This window comes from Agelaius tricolor, unplaced genomic scaffold (genome assembly GCF_023055355.1).
Source record: "Agelaius tricolor isolate 1412-34295 unplaced genomic scaffold, bAgeTri1.0.p SCAF_10, whole genome shotgun sequence".
Lineage (NCBI taxonomy): Eukaryota > Metazoa > Chordata > Aves > Passeriformes > Icteridae > Agelaius > Agelaius tricolor.
Window position 1 is genome coordinate 5204228 of NW_027269270.1, and position 23403 is coordinate 5227630.

Below are 23403 nucleotides of genomic sequence, written 5' to 3' on the forward strand. Positions count from 1 at the left end.
TTGAGCTGCTCATAGGTCTTGTACCCTTTGTTTTCTGAGTTAGTTAAGAGTCCTGTTCTACTTTTTAACTAATTAACTGATTTTGTAATTAACTATATTTTGTTTTAAAACTTTTTTCTAATCTGCCTGAGGAGAAGACCCCATAGTGGCTATTTTTTGTTGTTTCAATCATGTCTGCATTTTAATATCAGGTCCATTTAGTTTGATCTTTACCTAAACCTTATGGCTATTTAGTACCAAATTGGGATAACAGCTGTTTTTTAAGGCAATGGGTTTTGCAAAGTCTGATGTTCCCTTTGGGTTATATATTCTTTTCTCCCATTGTCAAGTTATCTTTTCAATTTCACCTCTGGTTTAGTGTTGCTTAATACCCACATGTACTGTAATCCTGCATGCAGTCAAGCATCAGAAGTGAGACAAGTTATTTTCTTTAATTTTCTGTTGCTTCTGATACTCTGTTTAATGCTTTACAATATCACCCATTTGATTAGAGTTCATGTGTTTTTATCCCATTATGGCGACTTGGAAAAATGAGAGCACATGTAATAATTTGTAGCAATGTGTATTTGCTTTTAATTACTGATTCCTGGACTATAAAGTGTGAGTGTCTGTGTGATTTTATAAACAACTCTTACACCCTAAGTGATCATAAACACTGAGATTTTTTTTCTGGTGTAAAACATACATTTACAAAAATCTAAATTTCCAAAGTCCTGCTAGAATTCCTTAACAATCCTTTTGAAGAAATTTTCAAAGAAATTAACATAATTCAAGGAGTTATCTAGCAAAGTTGAGTTAGAATTATTTTCCTGGCTTCTCCAACACAGAACTTCACAAAAGGTTCAGTATAAAATCTAATGCTACCCACGCTGTCAGGAAATAAGTTTTCCCTTAGGTAGCATCCCACATCCCCTAAGAAAACATGTGGTCTAGGACCTACAGTCCTCTAATACGACATCATGTTGCCCTAAATTCATCAAAAGCAGCCTTAATTTAACTGTTTATATTTATAGGATACATGAGTTTGTAATGTAAACCTATCACTTTGAAACTCTGAATCTTGATTTCTCAATTAATAGATTTTAGAAGTCTTTCAAGTTGTTTTGTTTCTTGCCAAACTGAGCAGCAGCAGCAGCAGTTTCCTTCATGGTACAGAGTGTGGAAGCCCCACTCTCAGTCTGTATAGAGAGCGCCTGCACAGCGTGCATTGACATCCTCTGTAGCTGCTCACAGCTGCACAAAAGCCCTATCTGACAACACTGGCTTTACAAAGGCATCTAAAAAAACAGAAAGGAAACCATTCATTGTCTCTGGTGAAGATTGCTCTCCTTGCCAGCAGCATGTAGACTTTTGCTTTACTGTACGGGGGGGAAAAAGTATCACCTAGGAGCTGTAAATGGTAATGCCTAGTAATGTATTCACTCCCTTTCAGTGAAATTGTGTACAGAATGCACTCTAGCATGACCTAGTAGTTGTAGCTCTTTTCTTTGAGGGCTGATCAGACTTCTGAGTGCTGCTCCTTTATATTCAGTTCATATTTCAAGTGCTACATTGTAGGGGGATAGAACATAAGTAAAGGTAGCATAGAAAGTAATCTTACCCCCTAAAGAGTTGCAGATGAGCCAATTATTAGAGATTTGGAACAGGCCTGATTTTAACAGGCCACACCTGTAGCCAATAAGAAGAGTGTTATAGAAGAGTGGATTGGTTGGCTGAGGGGAAACTTGAGTCAGTTGGCTACTGTGAGGAAGTGTCAGTGCTTAGAGGAGCTGCCTACAAGAAACATCAAGGAGGTATGAAACTCTAGCAATATGGAACTCTTGCAATGTAACAAGAATTCTTGCACTATAATGACAACACTACATAAGCAGTAGAAAGTGGAAGCAGATTGTAAGAATCCTATTTTAGCATATGGGGGAAGCACTTACTAGGTTTGCTAAAAGCTGCTGTCAAACCAGCCCTCTGCTCTGGCCTGCCGGTAGAGAAGCTGCCTACTGCCCTGGATGCTGTCAAATGCTATGTCAACAGCTCACAAGCCTGCATGGAGAATTATTCCTCTCTTTTACAAAAATTGTTCATTTTCCAAACAAACTCATCTTCAGTTGGCTTTTTTAATAAAAAAATTCTCTCTTACAAAGCTCACAAAATCTTGGACACTAGAAGTGGAAAGGGCTTTTCAGGTCACCCAGTTAGCACATCTGCCAGTGCATGATTGTGCACTGCAGTTTTTTATTTCTCTTTTTAATTTTTTAAATTTAATTTTTAATTAAATTTAATTCTCTACCTACTGCCCTTTTGTGCCATGTACAAAGGAAACTAGGATTTATCAGTTCAGTCAAAAATTTGGTGGAGAAAGTCTCTCATTTGCAGATTCAGCTTGTCTTCGTAATCTGAGTTACCATAAAGACTTGGAGATTTGGCATATTCTTCTTTCAGACTAAGACCACAACCAGCAATCTTGGTTGAACTGAAAAAAAGCAACTTTTGAAGCTCATTCTTCAACTTTTTATCAGATCCATTTGCATCAGAACTTGCATAGTTCTAAGTATGGGAACAGAGTAAAATTGACAATTTGAATTGTCCAGAAGCACGAACTTTTGTCTCTCTTCTGTTTTTACTTTTTTCTCTCTTTTTTTAAACAGAGCTCTGCCTTTATTGACAACATCCCCAAACTAAATCTTTTCTTCTCTTCCAGAAGTCAAACATTGTTATGATGAGGCTCTGTAGGCCATCTCCCATGCTATCTCACTCCTGATTCAGCCCTTTCCCTCCACAAGGCCTGATGTTTCTCAGATTTAACTGATTTACAGTTACTTTCTTCCTGTCAGTGGGATCCTCGTGAGATTCAGTCCTCAAAACTAAGTTCCAAAACACCTTTCATCAATGTAGCAAGGTACAAGGTAGTTAAGCATCCTCAGAAGATCTATCAGAGCTACCATAAAAGTGAGAGTTTGCTATTTAAAATCCTTTTTGGCATAAGGTTTCTGGATAACCAGAGAAATGTCTCTTCGTGGTTGGATGTACATAGTAGGTCCAAAATTTCTGCTGTTGGGCTCACAAAATTGTAGAGGAAACACAAATGCTTTGGTACATTGACATCTGCATAGACTTCCAGGGCCTGTTCTTTCTTCTTTCCTTCTTGTAAGGCACTTGCAAAGAAACTGCCACTGTTCTCTTTCAAAATGTAGAAAATGCTGCTAGTTGTCTAAATAACTGTTCAGGCTCTCTTTGGAGATTCTTCTTCTTGTTTTGAGACTGAGGATATAAGACCTTAGAAACTGCACTTCTCTAAGTTTTGCTGGTTATCCACCAAATCTATTTCCTAACACAGGGCTGCATTTTGTGTCCAAATAACTTTTTATCTTTTATTTCAGGTCTCTTTAACTATTGAAAAAGCCTTGAAAAACAAAACAATCAAAAAAAAAAAAAAAACCACAAAACAGCATAAATGAAATATTGTATAAAGCTACAGAAGTAGACATATTTTCTACACATAGTTAGAAAACACATTAAATGTCTTAAGATGTTTATGATGAATTATACCTTGTACAAGGAATTCTTTATAAAGTACATAAACACAGAATTTCTAAAAACTATTACATTGTCAATTTAGTTGCTTACAACCTCTCCTAATATTAAGTTCCAGCTTGCCGTGATTGTTAGGTCTTCATGAGAGCAAGGGAAATGGATTTGACAAAAGGAACCAAGAGGTATTCAAAAAATACTGTGTTTATCTTGAAAGATGTACCCAGAAATCAGGAGACTTAGTTCCAATCATTCCACTGAATCAAATAATTTTGAACTTTGTTCTGCTGATATATTTGTTATAATGATAAAAATGTCTTACTTTTATATTTGAGAACGGACATCAATTTAGAACACCAAATTGAAAATTCTAGTCCTCTTTTTATTGGCTCTGGGGAAAAGACCAAGAGCTCTTCTGGATATCATTGCCTTAAAAAGAATACCCTATAACTGAAAAAAAAACCCCCAAAACCCAACCACAAAAAGAAAACCCACAGAGATCTTCTCAGAAGCTGAAATATATGAAGCTTACTTAATAACATGTACTTATTGGTCATTATGATGTCAAAAGTTACTGACAGTTTATATGTTTTCTGGAACTAGAAGTCAACTGTTCATTTTTTCCCAGGCTTTTACACATCTCATTGCTATCTAATCTAATGTCCACAAACCCACTGTAAACACAGACTGATGTAAAGTAAACAATGAAGCCTCAGTATCAGATAAACAGAACATTGAAGATTCAAATTTTTCTCTACATAGGTCTTCCCAACTTAATTTACAGCAAACTTTCCATATGTATCAATTTTCATGGGACTTTATAAACTTCACATAATTTTCTTTGGTGAAGTCTACAGTTTTCCTGACCATACAGAGGCTCTGATCATACTTTCTGTAGATGGCAATTTGGAAAGTGAAGGAGCTGCTGTGTACAATTACAAAATATTTATTATTTAGTACAGAGGTCAGGAAGAAAATATTTTTCATTTTCCCAGAAAAATAATAAAAATGCTTTAAGACCAATATCTTAACTTCTGTGACAGCTTTTGTATGATATTTGTAAATTTTTTGTGCTTCTCTGCCATTACGATTTCCACAAAAGAGAGGAGCATTAGTGGGAATTTTTGTAGACATGCAGAAAAAGTTGTGTCTCAACATTGCTTCTTTGCTTCATTTTACAGAAGCTAGGGGACAAAAAAAGCCTGTAAAGTGGTTTTTAATGAGCTAGGTGAAGGTACTAGAAGGGCATTTGATAAATAACTGAAGAGGAAGACAGTGGAATGTTTTGTAAGAAAAGAGATGTTTGGCCAGTTGAGGATTATAGTATTAGTGAAAACCAAAGTGATGAAGTGTGAAACCAAAACTGAGGAGTTAAGACTAACTTTATGTCCAGATACTACTATGGGGGTTTCAGGGAAAAAAAAAAAATTAAGCATAGTAAACAAAATAATCATTTCCTATTTGCCAGCAGAGAAAGAAACTAATTTTGCAGATGCAATCTAGGGACCTAGTTACCCAGATTTTTTAATTCACTCAGAAAGTTCAGCCAGCAATAGTCTGAAATTTTCTAATTCAAAAATATCAGGGATATCTTTACTGAAAAGGCTGCAGGAAATGGTGGATTGGTAATATTTTGCTTTTTTAAAAATCTCTTGCATTTCTCCTTGAGTTATCTGAATAAAAAATACAAAATAGGACTGTTGAAGATGGAAATAAAAGTGCAGGATAATTAAGAGGGCAGAGGTGTAAAGCTCAGTCCAAAATGGAAAAGACAGATGTGGCCAGGACCAAGAATCTACAATCCAAACATTCCAGGGAAATGAGTAACATCTTTTGCAAACACTCCTCAACACAATTAGTCTTTAGTTTTGTGTATTCCGATCATCAGCGAGATTTTCAAAGCTGAGGAGACAAAAATATTTCCATCTAATGCAAATTCCTAACCTGCTTTCACCCTGATTTTACTGCTCAGTGACTAATTAATCAACATATTAATTTTAGGTGTTCAAAGAAACTGGGGTCCATTTATTGTAGAACCTAAAGGTCTCTCCATGTTACTGCATATGCCGAAGTCTGCAGCACCAACAATACCACTTTATCCAGGTGAGTTAGAATAATCTCTGAGTTTACACACATTATTTATGCTCCTGATAAAATTATTAACAAATGTTGAAAAAACTGCACACCCTAGAAAAGGAATCTCTGGACAGCATGTAATCAATTTATTTGCCATAAATTAAGAAGAAAAAAAAATCAAAGCAGCTTTTAAATAAACATGTGTCCTTCAAGTAGATCACATGGCAGACATGGCAGAAATTTGCTTACAAGGCTGGATTGGTAAAAGGTTGGCAGACAGATCGATACCTCTCTGCTTCTGCTGCAGCAAGGTCTAAAGTGGCTGCTCATTTTGTGGGTGGTTCTTTTGCTTTTCAAATTCTCATAGCTGTTACTCTGTCCAGACCCTGTCCTTCCCAAAGTACACAGAAACTGGGGAAAGGATAGCTAGCAACTGTGAAAATAACTTGGACATTCAAATATGCTTTCCAAGGCAGTCATCTCATGAAACAGGCCAAATCTTGGGAAAACTAGGGCAGTTTATAATAAAATAAATTATATAAACCCATATTTATTTCAAGTGTATTAGGTATAAAAATACTCTTAAAGGCAGAAAGGCAAGATACACCTTAAAGAAGTTGGACTTCTAAAAAAAGGATGGTTTGTGTCATTAGGAAAAACAGAGTGAGACTTTGTTTTCAGATATGGAATTATGGGTTCAGATGGATGCAGATTAACTTTTTTTTAAAATTCTCATCCAAGAGAATATGCTAAAACCATAAAATTAAAAGCCTCATATGATCTGCAGGAAAGTATAACTCTCATTGCCCTGTGAATTAAGAAAATAAGACTTGTCTGAAACTCAAATATGTCATTTTAAAAATCAATGCCATTAAAAACTACTCATGATTTGCAAGGTCCTTTTATTAAGATAATTTTTTAAAGCTCAAAATGTGCAAATCCCAAAGCTTCCGTATGCATTAAGTGGCAAAAGGTAAAGGTGAAGTGCATCAAGTGTTTTTGTTGTAGGGTTATCTCATTCCAGAGTGCATCCTGGAGCACAGATGCATCAGTCCTTATATTAACTTATTTCAGACAGAACACATTTTATTTATTAACGTGCCAAAATGTCTTGACTCTGGTTCAGTTCCATGGGTGGAGGTTGTCATGTGTAAAGAAAATATGCTGTTCTGTTGTTGCTGGCTTTGCCTCATGAGTTTGGAGGCAGCAGACAGGAGCAGAGCTCCTCCAGCACGCTCCCACAGAGGCACTGATGGAGCAGAAATCTCCAGGAGGGCTGGCAGGGCTGAGGTGTCAGCCTTTCTACATTTCTGCTCTGTCCTCATGTGATCTGATGTTCCAGTTTTCTCCATTCACAGAGTCCATTGCTCAAATGTCAACCTCTTGCCTGCAAAACTGCTTGGTCTGGTTCCTCCCAAAACCCAGCTCTCTCAGAATCCCAGCATCCCTTTTCCTGGTTACTCCAACACCACCCATCCTACACACCTTGAGAGTTCCCTCCTTGAATAGCTGACACTGTAAGTTTTTAGTTACCTATCTAGACAGGTGATTGTTTTGGTGGTTTAAGATTAGTTCTGTTTGAAGGGAGATTGTAAATGCAGAACTGCCCAGTTAGCAGAGGTTAGATGGCAACCCATGGCAGACAAACATGCTTTCATAGAAATAGAGCTGGCTAAAGATAAAGATCACTGGTGAAAATATCCAAAATATTTGTAACAATGTGCAAAGGAACAATTTACAACACTTATTTTACAATATCACATGTGTGCAGACCATTTTACAGTACATCTGGCTTAAAAATTGAGGGGTGTGTAAAAACACAAGCATTTCTTACATCTGAAACTAATGCTAAAAGCATGAAACTTGAGTAATTAATTTAAATTTGACATAATTGTCAAAGAAAAAAAAAAAAGAGAAATACTGTAAACTCACTGGGGAGAAGTTCTCTGTTTATGCCACAAACCTACTTGCAGTGAAATTGCAACACACAAAGAAGCACCGATTTAGCCTTCCTTAAATTTTTATTGTGTTAAGTAGTTTACAACAAAATCATTAGTGTGATGACTGTGAAACTCAGAAATGTTAAAAGAGCAAGCAGCTTCTAGCTCTTGATTCCCTGAAGATAACTGAGAGCCTGCAGGGTCAGCCAAGTAGTGGAAGCAGAGTGTCCTGCTTGTGCCTTGCTGGCTGGCTGTGGGGCTGCTTTATGGCTCCCTGGGGACAGGGGTGAGGGCTTTGGAGAGCAGGCTCTTCAGCTGCCACAGGGCTGAATAGCTCCTCTTCAGTCTCATTGTTGGGGTTTTTCCTTTTGTCCAACTGGACTCCAGATGGTCCCAGTGCTCTTAGTTAACTAAGTGGAATGAGAACTAGGCCAGAAGCTCTGAAAAAAGCGAATGCAGCAGCTAAAAATGGCAGGTAGATTCACCATCCAGGAGCCTTGAGATCTGCAGATGCTCACAGATTACTCTTGTAAATAAGACAATATGTATTGGGGTCCTATTTCAACCTCATAGTAGCTGTTCTATCCAGACAAATTGATAGCAATTTTAAAAAAAATCTTTTATTTTGTGCTCATCAAGGCACAGTTCAGATGCATTTGAGCCTGGATTCCCAAGGAGATCAAGCCAGCCTAGATATGGTTAGTGTAACTCTTGGGAAATCAGAAGTACTTCAATGATAAGGAGTGTGGGAAGTGTCTTAGTACTGGCATGATAAAGCTGTGCTGTTCCTACTGTGTTTAACATATTCAAGTGTCTTACTTACGTGTTAATAACGAACATTGTTTCCCACACCCATTGTTGAAGTGGTAGAAATAACTCTACAGTGAAAGAATTTCTTTCACTTGCCATTTTTGCCTGACACTTTCACAGAAACAGAAAATAGAAAAATAGAAAAAAAATTCTTGCTTGTTTATTCTTTATTTCCACTACTCAGTTCATTAAAAAGACCTTGTTTTGTCTATAAATGTTTCCTATCTATTTTAACACTTGCATAATGAGCATCTATATATTTTGGAATTCTGATTTATTTTAAACAGAATCTTCAAAGTTGCCTTTCTGCTTGAAACATATCAGAATGCCATACTTCAATATCACTTCCAGAAAGAGCCAGATGCAGAATTTTCTGGGAAGGAATAGTAGTTTTTTTCTCTTTGGAGGTGTCATTAGCTCTGCACGAACAGATTAAAGATTCCTCGCTCATTGTATTCCAAAATAGAAAAGCACTGGGTCCAAAGAAAAAGTAGGGCACATTGTTAGGTTGATAACTATAAGTTATTCAAGGTCAAATTCTCTGAATTCTTATGGTTTGAATTATTTTTTACTCTTTGCTTAGCAGAAATTGCAGTCCACCCTTCTTGTGTACTTTCACGGGTGCCACATTAAAAGCATCTTATGAATATTTAAGTATTGCTGCTGACAGTTTTGTAGCTTTTCAAAGATACTGATGAGGTGAATTTTCCTGAAGGTCGTTTGTTTGAAAACAGTGTTTCAATAAGGATTTAAAGATGAACTCTGAAAGGACAGCTTATCACAACTTTGAAAAGGCTTTTTAAAAAAATTAATAAAAAATACCCCATTCTTACCCCCCCCCCCCCCCAATATTAGCATATAGGAAATGTTTGGTTTAAATATATGTTGTTTTTTCACCTATAAGACATTTTATTCTCAAGTTAATCAAAGCATAATATGACCAAAATCCATTGCTGAAATGTTGCATGCTCTATGTTCATCTATCTTTATTAGAAATCTAAGGTAAGGTTCACAAATATACTAAAATGATGGTGCCATAAATTTGCCCTGAACACACATATCTTGTACTAATGTTTTCTTTCTATCACAATATCATCTGCACTGAGGGGTAAGGAAACTCAGGCCTTCCCATGACATAATTTGTGAGACTTTATTTTAAATGGAGGTCCTGACACTCAAAACTTTTTTGGTGATATCATCACATGGCACCAATTTTTATTTCATACAGTGTAAGTGTTGCAAATTCTCACCAAATATATTGTGCAGCTTTCATTCTCTTGATGTTTTTTTTTGAGGATGTATGCCCTTGCTCTTTGTTTTGTTGAAGAGCATGGTACCTGTTCCAGGCAGGTGTGGCAGGAGGGGGTATCTGCTTAAGCAGCAGCTGCTTACACAGAAAGCAGCTCTGACTTTGAGGACAGTGAGATCTATCCCACTCAATGTTCATAAACCTTTGCGTGATCTTCCCCTGTCCTTAATTTCAACAGTGGCATACCGCACACAGGCTTTTCACCATTTTACAGCAGGAGGTGACTATTAAATATCACAAACTATATCATGTGGCAACCTGTTGCAACATGTGGCAAATTTGGTGATCCTTTTCCCACTAAATTTCAAGATGCTGCTGTGCCTTCCTGCACAGACACAGCAGCCCTGAGTCCCCAGAGCCAGGGACCGCTCAACTCTGCCAGCAAAGGGTGTGTAAGAGGGAGTTTCAGGGCTATTCAAAGGAAAGCATCTTTTATTCTCTTTTGCAATGTGAAACCAAGTAAATACTTCTGTCAGTATGTTTTTCATACTTAACATACAGGACCCCTGGTTTGTATCACACCCAGGCTAACATGCATGCACACACCTGCAGAAGGCTACTGTAAAACTTTGTCCTGAGGTTGCCCCAGGCTAAAAAGCACTAGAGCAGACACTGATGGAAAGCATCATGTGTCTTCTGGCTTTTTCTGTTGTTTCCCTAGAACAATCTTTGCAAATCAGAAAACGGAAGGAATTGCACTTACTGACAAGAACAGGCATGGGGCAGAAAGCCATTTATCATTTGTATTGATATTTTTCATATCAGTTAATAAAATTGGTAAGTTCATTGATATATTTTGTACTGCAATGCCCAATTTAACTTGGAAGATGAACCTCAACAGCAGTGCAGTTCTCTGTAGCTTTTGCACGTGCAAGATTTTAGAAATGTTAACAGTGATTAAATACATCCTCAGAAATTTGTTCTATGCTGTGCCTGTATTTAAGAAATGCCTTTCTTTTCCTTCAGAAGTTCAGCCAAAAGTATAGAAGAGCTGAATGTGGGGATCTGCACTACCTGAACAGTAGCATAGGACTAAAAAATTTGCAGTGTAATACTGCAGAATGTTGTGCTGTTTCATTCCCTGATTGCACAGTTCTGTTTCCAAAAGTACCAAGAATTTGATGGGAATGCCTGTTATATTTCTGAAGAATAATGGTGAGTGTCATCTGGCTGGTGAGTATAGAGTTTGAAGTACCTGACAGTCTCCATAAACAGTAATTCACTAAATGTGGCACTGGATCAGGACCAGTGCTCATGCTTATTCTGCTCATGTATGTATTTTTAGAAAATATTCTCTCATCCTTATGTTGTAGTTTCCTGCTGATTAACATAAGAATAGTACTTGATGAAGTTCTCTGACCTCTATAGATGGTTAATGTGTGAAGTAGTTAGTTATTTGAAATTTCATTACTTTTCCAAAGGAAAATCTTTCCTTTCTGAGTAGTTAAAATGGTCATGGGTGACACCTTGGGAACTGGAAAATTCTTGGAATGCAGTGGTTTAGTCCAAAATGGCAAAACACGGAGACACGCAGGAAGGCAGCTTATGGGAAACATAGGACAATAACAACCCTGACCTCCTGGCCTCTAGAAATTAGGAAGTGCAATTCCTAAATCAAAACCAGCACTAGAAGTTCTGGGAATGGAAACAGGCTTAATTCTCTGTAGTGCAAAGAACCTGAGATCTCTGTAGCAACGGGTCAGACATTCAGTGCATGCTCTTGTTTCATGCGTTCCCAAGAGCTGTGTGTTCTCCTGGCCTTGGGAATGAGCAGAAACCAGTGGGCAGATGCAGGGTGGGTGGCAGGGGACTGGCACTCTTTCCATGCTGCTGGGATGCAGAGTTGCCCTGGAGAGGGGGGATTTATATAGTCCTCCCTTCCCACAACCTCTTTGCAATCAAGACTCTGCTTCTCTCCTGTAATGCCAGCTGAACTGGCTGAATATTGCCACTGCTGTAAACATCAGGAAAGAGTCACCCACACCACGTCTCTAACCTTGCAATAATTATTCATTGGGCATAGTGGCATCCACCAAGAAATTCTTTCTACTGCTCCTTCTGTTTATTTTCTGCATGTGAGATTTCTTCACTGGTGTGGGTCCTGGAGCTTGAGTGATCTCTAGCAAGAGTTTGGTGGAGTTCCCCTTGAGGACAGGGGTTCAGCTGGTCTGGAAAGGTGGGATGGGATGTGTCTTCATTTAAGGCATGCTCTCAATTCTTTGCTCGCAAACTCATGACTGCAGTATTCTTCCGTAATCACAATGCTGGCCTAATAGTGTTGTTTTTCATTGTAATCATAGCAGCCTATTCACTCTTCTGTCACTTGAAAAAAAAAGACATTTAATACCATTCAAATAAGGATTTAAGTAATTGGAGGAGGCACTTTTCTGAATTTTCCATGTGTGTAGAAAATGATGTGTTGAGAAGAGTACATTCTTATATTAGGAGTAAGAAGATTTCACACCTCAAAGCTGTTTATTGGAAAAAAGTTGTATTGTTCCAATTAAAAAGCATGTTTTTCCTATTATATTTATTTCTATTTTTCGTGAGAGACAATTTTTTATGAAAGGAGATAGAAAACATTCCTTGTCTTTAAGAAACAAAGAGCAAGTGGATCTTGAATGAGGCATAAAAATTTTCTGATTCACAGAAAAGTTTGAATCCAATTTACATAAGGGTTTCAAGTAAAAATTTAAAAATAATTATGTTATTACCGCTCTTCATGGCACAGAGTCTGCAGGGATGAAAATGAACAAATGTTTGGTATTTTCATTTGATTCTTCAGATGATTCTTCCTAACTATTGAACTTGGTCACCAGAGCCTACCACAACTTCCTTGTTACTACTTTGGGAGCAAGGGTGGTTGTGGGGTTGTGGTATTTTTTACTCTGTGTATCTAAGAAAACTTTTCCCCCCTTTCCTATCATAGCCCAGAGAGTTCTACTGACATACAGTTGATCTGTTTGATATAGGGTTTTGAGTTCTGTAATATTTAAATAAAACCTGCAAGCCCATGTAAAGTTTAACCATAAAATCAGTTCAGATCAATACCATAGCTACATACCTATTTATATTTCTTTAATATCTTCTTTATATGCCATTATAATTGATGTTGTTGGTGTAGACTTTGAGACTCTTGAATACCAGGTGGTGATGTAATGTTCTTAGGACAGGATTCATCTTGAAAGGAAAGGTGTTTTAAAAGCTGCCTTTGAAAAGCAGAACAGACCAACCCACATATCTAAATTAGGGTCCCAGGTTGTTGCCCCATGCGTGACATGAATTCATAATTGACACCAGTTTCCAACAGCAGAGGTATAGCAGGCTCTGTGACAGGATACTGGAGTTAACAGCGGAGAAAAGAATGTGAGAAGGTCACAGATCAGAAAAAAATCCCATCAAACACACGCTGAGAGAATCCTTGCAGTCAGCCCTCTGGACTGTCCACCCACCAGTGTGAGCAGCAGCAGGGCTGGCCCCAGTGTGGTACGCTTCCCCTCTCTCCAGAAAAGCAGCTGGATGCTGTTTCTCCTTTCTAGGAAATCAGTGTGCACTTTGGGACATGTGGAACACTTACAGTCCAGCAGAGAACGTCATACCTGCCTCATACCATCAAAACTGGGCTGACTCTATTCCTGAAGACTGCTATTTCTTTTCTTTTTTCAAACTGGGATTTCATTTTTAGTGGAAGACTCTTGTATTGCAGTGGTCTCTGACCTTCTTGCACATCTCCAGTGGCCTTCATTTAGAAAAGGTTGTGTTTTTTCAAGATTTCCTTTTTTTTTGCCTTGGTAATTTTTTGCTTTCCAACCCATTAATATTGAACAGATCAAGAGTTAAAACACTTAATCCTGTGTTCTTCTCTTTTCTGTTTTTTCTAATGGATGAGTCATAGTACGGATGGCCTTTTGTTATTCTTTAGTAAATTCAAACAAGATTATTTATTCCCTCATTAGGAAAACAATAAATCAGCAAACAGAAAAATGTGAAACAATGACTTTAAAAGATATTTTCCATATTTTAAAGTTAATGATTTGGTTTGGTTTGTTTTGTTTTGTTTTTAATTTAACTTAATTTTTGAAAAATTTAATTTAAAAGGGATGACCAAAAAAGAGTGCTCCCAAAATCTTCTGGATTGCTATTGCTGAAGCCTGGAACCTTTTGATGGTGAGGTACCATAGGAGCCAACAGCTAAAGTACAATAAACCTGGGCACTTCTGGGACCCACATGTGCTGTCTGGAGCAATGGTGATTTGAGCAGAGCCAACAAGGAGTGATTTGCATGATGCACCTCCACTTTCTCCACTAGCCCCAAGGTCAAAAGGATATCCTGCTTTTTATGATAATTCATCCTTGGACTGTTCTTCTGAAGAATTTAACACATTTTTTGTTACTTAGAGATATATCAAAATACTATTTCTTTTGTGATTGTATAAAATAATTCATACACACAAATTCAAAACCAAGTTTACTCTTTAATTAATAAATATTTTCTGCCATCCTATATTATCTTGATGTCCAACAATCACTAGCTGCAAAGCACAGAAACCTTTATGAGACACTCTCCTGACAGAAAATCTTGTAGCTGTTTCAAGTACTTCCTTAGGTGCACAGGACCGTGCTGTTTCTTTAAGAAGTGCAGATCTGGGGTTTTTTCCAGTTGCCAAGTGGAAATCTGGATTAGAGATGAGAAGAAAGGATTCCTTTCAAAATAATTTTGACACCTCGGTGAAAAGGAGGAGCATCCTCACAAAGGCGTGGAGCCAAAGTTCTGCATTAATGGATTCCATCCCTGGAGACAGAGGAAGGTGCGTGCTCAGAACGGAGAAACCCCGCCCTGGCCATGGATGTCAAATTCCCCAGCACTCAGTACACCCAGAGGTCATTAAACTGCTTTGGCTTCTGTCCCTCCTGCTGGGAAGAGAAAATGCTGTGGGTGCTGTCTCTGCTTCACCCCTATGCAGTCATAATGTTGGCTCACCCTTAAGAGCCTTCACAGCTGTGCTGTAACACAGTTAGTTCCCAACATGACTCAGATGAAGGATTTTATTTAATCTGCACAGGACTTTGGAAAAAAAAGAGAATTTTAGTTTGTGGAAACCTTGAGAATGTGCAAAGCTCAAAAAAGAGGACATGAGAACAAGAGGCTGGGTCTCAAAACTTGATTTCCCATTGTCTTAGGATAAAATTTCAGTGAAAATGGAAAGATGGGAGAAGAAGGAAACCATTTCATTGCTTTGGCTGCCTTCATTCCTGTAATAGTCCGTTAGGGCATCAGTCATAGTTTGCATTGCTTCTAGCTCACAAACAGGAAAGGTTGAGAAGTATACGGCTGTGTTTTCAGGTTTTCTTTTTTTAGATGCAGTTTTTCTTATGGGTTCTTTGACCCACTGTGCTTTCTGTCACTATTTGCACTATTCATGGTGCTTTATTTGTGTGAAACTGTACACTCCTTTTCCAATTTGGAGATTCTTTACTATTATTAAAATCCACATAGAACAAAAAAAAAAAAACAAAAAACCTTTCTTTTTACTGGCATAGGAGTAACTGCAGTGGCAAAATTTGAAGATTCTCAGTTCACATGAAGCTCTCAGAAATAAGGAATATTTATCAACTGATTCTACAGGCCAGAACTTCGAGAACTTTTAAAGCAACACTTATATAATTTACTTACATAAGGACTGATCATTTGGCAGGGTGGACAAGAGGTCACTTGATAAATATGTAAAAGCAAATCTCTCATTTGTCTTTCTTAGGCAGAATGTCACTAACCACAATACTCAAACAGGCACAAGGAATCCCAGATTGCATGAATATTCCAGCATCTGCTGGAGAGGTAGCCAACAGTTTTGATCTACACATCTTTTATGGTATCTACCATAGAGCACAAATGCATTCAATAACTTTTACAAGCAATTGTTTCAGGTTCCTCCATCAAAGCTGCCCCAATTTTGATGTGAGTACCTTTTCCAGTTTAGTCCAGATGCCTAGACATTGCACCCCTAGGAAGATGTATTAAACAAGAGCCACCTACTAAATAATCCAAAATTGCCTGCAAGACTCAAGAACCTGTTTATTAGGGGGGCTGTTTCTGTGCAGAGGATGTGCAAGGGAAGATTTTGAACCCAAAGCGTGCAGAGGATGTTCAAGGAATGTTGCTGTGCCACAGCCTCCTCAGGCCATGTAAGTAAAATGGTGATTGCCACTCAAAAGGAATTTACTTGTGACAGTAAGTGGCAATTTCCAGAGAGTTTTACACTAGAGTTATGAAATCAATTCTACAACCATTATTATATGAAGGTAACACTGATGAGGAGTGTTTATGTAGCTGTGCATTGTTCCTTGAACCACAGCAAATACACTGCAGCCCCCAAGTAAGGATTATTGTTTTTATGGGATGTAATCATCAAAGATATGGTTTATACTTCTATACAGAAACCCCAGGATTCATTTCTGTTCAAATTCAAGCACAACTTGATTTGTACAGAATACATTGGAGAATCAACATATGTTGATACTCCAATGCCCATGGCAAATAGTAGGTGTTAGGGATAAATTTGGGCTCATAATCTAGCTATAGAATAGCATAATATTTAAGGTGGGCAATCCAGAAAAGTCAAAATTTAAATTTTACTCAGACAAGTGTTGCAGTGTAAAAACTGAAGGTAAGCATTAGTGAAAATAAGGGAGTTACCAAGATTGTTCTTTTTTTAAAAGCTTAAATTTAAGAAATTTAGAGAAATGTTTATTATTGTCAAACAGGCTAAAAAATTTGCAGAACTCAATATGAAAGTGTCTTTAAGTCAAAGACCTTGAATAAATTCTATTTTTTCCTCAAATGTGAACACTTACCAAGTAACAGTCATTAGGCCTCATTAAAATTAAACAATCACTGTGGCAAACACGTAGACATTGTTACAGAAAATTGACCTGCATGTGATCTTGATAACAGTTAATTCAGTTTCATTCTCTTTCTATAGCTGAGAATGGTTTTTATCCAGGGTTTGATATGTTTGTACATTTCCGTTGAAGAGACACAAGCAAATCCAGGTTCTTGGAATTATTTCTTGTACTATTTTATGTTCTAAGCATAACTTCAGAACCTTGCATAAAAATGTGAAGCCTGTTGTATTATATTCTAGGATGGCTCAGCAGGAGCTGGTTATCTGTTTGTTGATTGTAGCTACTTGAATGCTATAAACCAAATAACCTAACCTGTTAAGTGATATGATCCTAGATATGAAAACCCAAACCTGCAGGAAGTAGTTCTGCCAATGCAACAGAGACAGCATGAAGTATTGGGAGATCCGGGGAAAAAAATGTGGTGTGTAATTCCTTTGGAATGTATCAAGGCATTCATACCTTATAAACATTTAAGACACAGAAGAAGTGCTCAGGATATGTTAAAAGTGACATATGTTAAAAGTGACAAATTATTCAAGACCTCTTCACACTTGCTTCAACCTGCTCCACCTCAGGTGACCCGAGCAGAAAAGGGTGTTTCAGTTTAAGTGAAAATTTATTTCAGACAAATAGGTTTTGCAATGAGATCCAGTACCTACTATATAAAACTTCAGGCTGTTCTTATTTTGTGATGCACACAGAGCTATGGGCCCCTTTTTTGGATGATAGTTCATGGCACTCACGAATTATTGAGGGGAGGGATGGTTCCCTGGTCACTGTAATCTCAGCAACACTTGAGAACAAATGAATGAGCACTTCTGCAGGACATGACCTGGATCAGATTGATTGACTGAGAGCAGCAATTGATTTGATCATTGTTTGAGCAGAGATGTCCACTGTGGCAGCTTTCTGCATTCACTTTGGGGTCTTTTAAGGTTATATTCCCAGCAAAACTAGATTGATAACAAAACCTGCTTAAATCATCTGATTTGGAAAGCAAGTTTGTATGTTCTGATCTTATTCTCAGTGAAGTTTTGTGTGGAACAAAGAAATAACTAGGTTTAAAAGGCATTAGTAGTTTCAAGATTTCTTCTTTTTTTTTGTCTTCTCTACCTTCTTGTTTGAGGAGCAAACAGACAAAAAAAAATGTTCTGCATTCCTTTCAAATGTTGTAATGACAGCATCAAACTGAATTACTTGAAAAGATTTAGTTTGAGAGATTGATGCTTGTGATTTGCAATCTTGTTCTCTTCATAATTTTTTTTAATGTTTGCTTTCTCCCCAGGTAACACAAAATCACATTGTGAGGTAGAAATGTGAGAAAAGCCCTGGAACAGAAGTGCAATTTTCAGAACTTCCTTTCATTAACTCTGATTGCACATTAGCAGAAATACCCAGGTTTGCTTCTCCACTTCTGGGATTCTTTCAGTCTGTGCAGCTACACCTCCACTTACCTTTTATCTTTGTTAGGGAGCACTAAGAACTAAAAATTCTCTTTGGGTTTTACCCATTGGCTCCTAATTAACATGAAAAAATGCTTTACCCCGGGTGCTTTGGCATGGGGCTTTTTTTCATGTGCATATATGTCACATAGAGTGCACACTAACTGCTCATATACAGTGTCAGCATGCATTTCGTACGCACACAAAAGTTCCAGATGTGCTGTGTATCTTGTTTGGTTGACTTTAGTCTTCTGTAAAGCCAAGAGAAATATTAATCATTCATTTACTGTTAGGGGATGGGTCTTCTTCTCATGTTTCAGTAAAGGGGGTGGAAAAGAAAAGTAAGCCAATTTTTTTCCTATTTAAGGCCAAAGCTGGGGAATGCTTGTGGCTGAGTTCTGTACATGGCCCGGTGCTGGAAGGGCAGGGAACAACCGATGTTGCTATTTTGAACAGATTTTTTTCTTCCCCCCCCATTTTTATTTTTGCACAGAGAGTCTCATGTCTAATATTTAGACATGATGAGCTCTGTGCAAAAAGTAACTTTGCTCATTCTTGCCGTGTTTCAACCCTCAGTTATTTTGGCACAACAAGTCGGTGAGTAATTCAAGCTTCTTATGATTTCATGTTTTTATTTTATTTTTATTTTTACCAATAATTTTAATAGCTTGTCAGAAGTGTGTATGCACGAATCTCACCAGAACACTTTTCCTTCACTAATTCAGCAGTCAGATGTTAAATGGTGAAGCTGAAAGCTGCAGGGATTTGCAGTATGATCCCAAAGGTTTTGCTTTGCTTTGCTTTCTTTAAAGTTAGAAGGACTGTACAGTGCTGTCTGCCTTGGCTGCATTTGTTCTTGTTCTTACTTGTTTTCCTGCTACAGACACCGAGGAGATTCTAAGCTCTTTCTTTTAACTCTTGGAATAACATTGTAACTGTTAGCTCTGTGCTGCCTGAAAGCTCTTTTTCAGAAGAAGTCTTTGCTTCCAGCTATTTTATTTGGAGTTCTCCTTTGTACTTGTTTGTCTTACACTGGCGGCGTGGGGGTTTCTTTCAACAATTTGCATGCAGGAAAAAAGAGCCTTAAAATTCTGAATGGTTTTGTTGAAGGAGTTTTTAAGAGTGATATATGAAAATATGTCAGCTTACAGAATTTTTACTTTGGCATAGAACAGAAGGGTAAATTAATTCCCTCAGCTGCAATAGTTTGAATCAGGCATCTGCAGGCTGTTTCAGCCCTTCACCAGACTGATTAGCAGTTGATGGTATGTGTAAGTCCATGTGAGTGTGTGCGTGCATGTTTACAGAGAGCAAGAACACTAAAAACCAACTGAACATGGAATTCAGAGGGGAGAGAAGTACTTTGTATACAAGAATTCAACCTAGAGTGAAGATAAGTGTGGTATGAGTATTTAAGTTAAACAGATGACATTCCACAAGTACAGCTGACCTTTTTTGGATGTGCTCAGTTCCTGCTTGCCAGATATTGTAAACCAGTCCTTCCTTAAGATAAAACACTTTTCTCTCCAGTAAGTATGAAAGATCAGCAATTTATTTATTCCTACAGAGAGGCGAGGAATAACCTTACAATTAACTCGATAAGCAGCAGCCAAAGAAACTGTAGTGCTGTAAAGGAAAGCCAAATGCCTTAAAAATCACACCCTACACTACTCTGTATGACACACATCATGAAAACAATTACTTGAGCCAGTTCATGGCAAACCCATCTGTCTCACCATACCTGGGCAGGGACCTCTGCCGAGGGGTGAGTGACTCCACCAGGAGCAGCCTGTTGGCACTGGATCACTTGGAGCTCAGGAGGATCTGTGCATGAGCAAAGCAGGCAACAGCCTCTGCAGCACCAGCCCCCCTCACCTAGCACAGACACAGGCTAAGCCTAAGTGTCTATTGAAAAAACCCCCAACCAATGCATATATTCTGTAGAGAGTAAACAGAATTTACTGTGAATTGACCCTTTTCTGTTTCTGCTTTGCCGTATACAAACTCTCTCTCCAATAATGAGTAAAGATTATAAAATTCAGTGATTATAAAATTGGAGCAAATGTGTGCTGTGAGTTTTCTCTGCCTACAGCAGCAGACAATATATATATTGTTTCTATTTAAAATGCAGTAAGTGTTCTTTTGTATACCTGTGTCTATCATCAGAAGGATAAGCACTTAGAGCAAATCCAAATTATAGAGAAGGAACATCAGTTTTATTTCTCTCCATAAACAAACCCCTCCTGAGTGCCAGGTCTCCTTCCCTCACTCTAGTCATATCCCTGGACATTTCTGAGGTGCAACATATATTTGACTCAATAAATGGTAAATTTTGGGTAGAAGAACAATACACAAATGAAGTGTGAATGAGTTATTCTCTTTTCCCTGCCACATTCCTGTTTCATGGTGTTGTAACATTTCCTTACTGGGCTAACTTCCATACTATTTACAGGGATGAGGTTACACAGAGAGACTGATAAATCACTAGTTATCCCTTAAAAATTGGATGCTCTCCTCACTTTAGAATGTTTCTTTCCACACATTTGAATATGCTTTTCTCACAGAAAATAATAATTGAAGGAGTTGATTATTCATATCACTAATTCATGTGCAGGGCAGGGAATGGACAGGGAAACCAATTTTTCCACAACTGAAAAGAGAATTTCCAGACATGCTGAAATGCTCTCTCTTGTCAAGAAAAACATTTATATGGTTAGTATCAAATGTAAGTGAATATAAAATTTTCCTTAGGAAAGCCTTCCAGGACACAAGACTTGGCAAGATATTAAGGAAACTGCTCGGTATACACTGAGTTTTGGGTAGTCAGATGTACCCCTGGGCTATGCATTTCTTTGTCTTGCTGTAATAGCTTGGAATGGGGATTTGAGTACAGCCTCAGGCTAAACTTCTTCTAGAGCTTGGGATCAAGGCACTGTGCAGCAAGGAATACTCTGTGAACTCAAAAACTGTGTCCTTGTAACCCACCAGGATGTTTTTAGCCTGCAGGGGAAATCACTTTGACACAATCCAGGTTTTCTGATGTGTGTCAGGGCTTTCCAGCCCTGCCCATGTCCAAGATAAGATGCCCCCTGATGGCTGACAGGACATGAAGCCAGGACTTCAGGACATGACAGATGATTCAGAGTCCAGCAATGTACATTGGGTTCCACCCTTTGAAGGCACCTTTGCATCCTGCATATTAAACTACTCAAAAGTGTAAGGTATTAGAATGCTTCTTTAGGAAAGAAATCCATTCTCCACCCTAGATGTGCAAGCATTTGCTAAGCCTTGCAGCCTGCACTCATCCCCTTTGTCTTGAGTTTGTAGAGGCAATCATGACAGTTACTAACAGAAGACAGAATAAGTTTTAGCTAGCCAGACTGGAGGTATTTGGCAGTTTCCACTGCCTACAAAGGAAGCACATCCACAGTGCCCTCACATCAGTGCCAAAAGGGAAGTCAGATGGATTTGGGCCTGTCTCAGCTGCATCTGTGATGCTTAAAGGACACCTCAGTGAGGCAGAGCAAGACACTTCTCGTAGGTACACCCCAGTCCTTGAGGAACTTTGCTGAGGTCATTAGGAAAACTCTACTGCTCTGAAAGCAGTGTGGCAGCAATGCCAGAAACCCTTCAGTACTAGTCCAAGTAATTTTTTGCTCTAAGGTAATTTAGTGTTTTCCTTGTAATGCAAGTATTATCTTGGATGTTTGGTCAGGAAACTCATTTCTGAGGTAATGGCTGAATGCTAAAATCTCTCTGACAAGACTTATTGACCTTTCATACTACTTTCAGTTGCAAATTGCAGTTTTAAAATGATATATAACCATTACATGTAGGTTTCAGGAGGCAGCGTGCAAATTACTTTTCATGCTGAGTACCCATTTCTGATCTCAGAGAAAAAAATTATATTTTAAGAAAACTTGTAAACAGCTGATTTGGCCATTTTGCTTTCTTTTCTTATTAACTGGGAAGGATTGGGTAGCATGTGAAGTGGATGGGTACTGTACAGATGTAGTTTATTTGTGAGACTGCCAGACTGTCATGTTTAGCAGTTAGCTGTATGGAACACTGCACACATGTGCTCTTTGTTGATAAATTTCCAGTTTAACGGTAATGATAACAACAGAACTATCTCTCCTCAAAGGTTTTGGTAACTCAGAAAGGTTTCCCTCCAGAATTTTGACAGTAAAACCAGATGATGCACATCTGTGTGCCAAGAGATAATTAACCATCGTAAGTAACCTGGACTATGCAAAGTAATGAAATATCTGGGGTCTGCTCCTCTTCTTCCATTTTTCCTAGCTATTTTTTTACCAACTGCACAGCAGACAAGGGTTATGCTTAGGAAAATTGAAACATTGCTTTCTGGTCTGGAAAAATCATGCTAAATGAAAGCCTGGGGAATCCACCCCCTCCAGACATTATATATATGTTCTTGGAAATAGGACAAATTTCATAAACACATTTTATATCACACACCCCTGGAACACATTAGCCTTAGGAAAATGAGACTATTATATAACCCTTTCATTATTTTCCAGATTTGTTTTTGACTTGAGACCAAATCACCAAATCTACACAGACTGATTTTTTGAAAGAGGAGGTGGAGTTGGAAACATCCACTGCTTTATTACAGGGGGAAGAGGCAGAGGTAGAAGGGTGTTGTTGCTGGCACAAACCTCACTGTTGATGCCTGGGTCAGAGTCATTACATTTGCTCTCCTCTTAGTGCTGCAGATTACAAGCAGATCCTGTTTCCTCTTCCAGCTTCTGCCAAAGTGTTGAGGTTTGAAATAAGCAGCCAGGTGTCACTTGCAAACTCTGCTGATGCCAGCCTTACACAACAGCTGGGGGAAGAGTTGTAATTAATGCTGCTCAAAAAAAAAGGAAATTGCCATCACTTTTTTGTTCCGCAGGCTAGCTGAGAAACCAGACTGACACTGTTCCATTATCCATTGTCCCAGTTATGTGCTAGTGTTGTTCACACCTTGTTTTAATCAGAAATCTGCAGAAAATGGGACATACCTGCCCTCCTAATTGGCACAGCATACTGAGGGTTGGAGATGGAAGCGATACAGAGCACCATTTAGCTTTTGGGGTTAAAAGCAACCTCTTCAGAGTTGAAAGGTTCAGCCTACCAGGAAGGGCAAACCATAACAAAGTGCACTTTCCCAGGCTAGCGGGCACCTGGAGCACTGTATCACTCTTGATGTTTCTGTGGTAGGTTCCTAGTCTGCTGAAGAGCACAAGCCACAGCTGCTGTAAGAGTTGCAAGATTTAATTTGTTGGTTTGGAGTCATAACTTGTCACAGCTCACAGAATTAGATATTAGTGCAATGGTCATGCCATTAATGTTCCAGATTATGCTGTCCTTTAGTCATGCTTGTTTTAGAAACTAG

The 23403-nt window shown here is 38.3% G+C and overlaps 1 protein-coding gene across 1 annotated transcript in view; it reads left to right on the forward strand.

The window, feature by feature from the left end:
- Nucleotides 1-18303: 18303 nt before the first annotated feature.
- The window catches only part of COL3A1 (collagen type III alpha 1 chain), a 49235-nt gene continuing 44135 nt past the window's right edge, over nt 18304-23403 (forward strand). Inside the window, exon 1 of the mRNA XM_071434464.1 lies at nt 18304-18602. Within this exon, the coding sequence (XP_071290565.1) occupies nt 18524-18602 (79 nt within the window). The 5' untranslated portion in view covers nt 18304-18523. The remainder of the gene's footprint in view (nt 18603-23403) is intronic.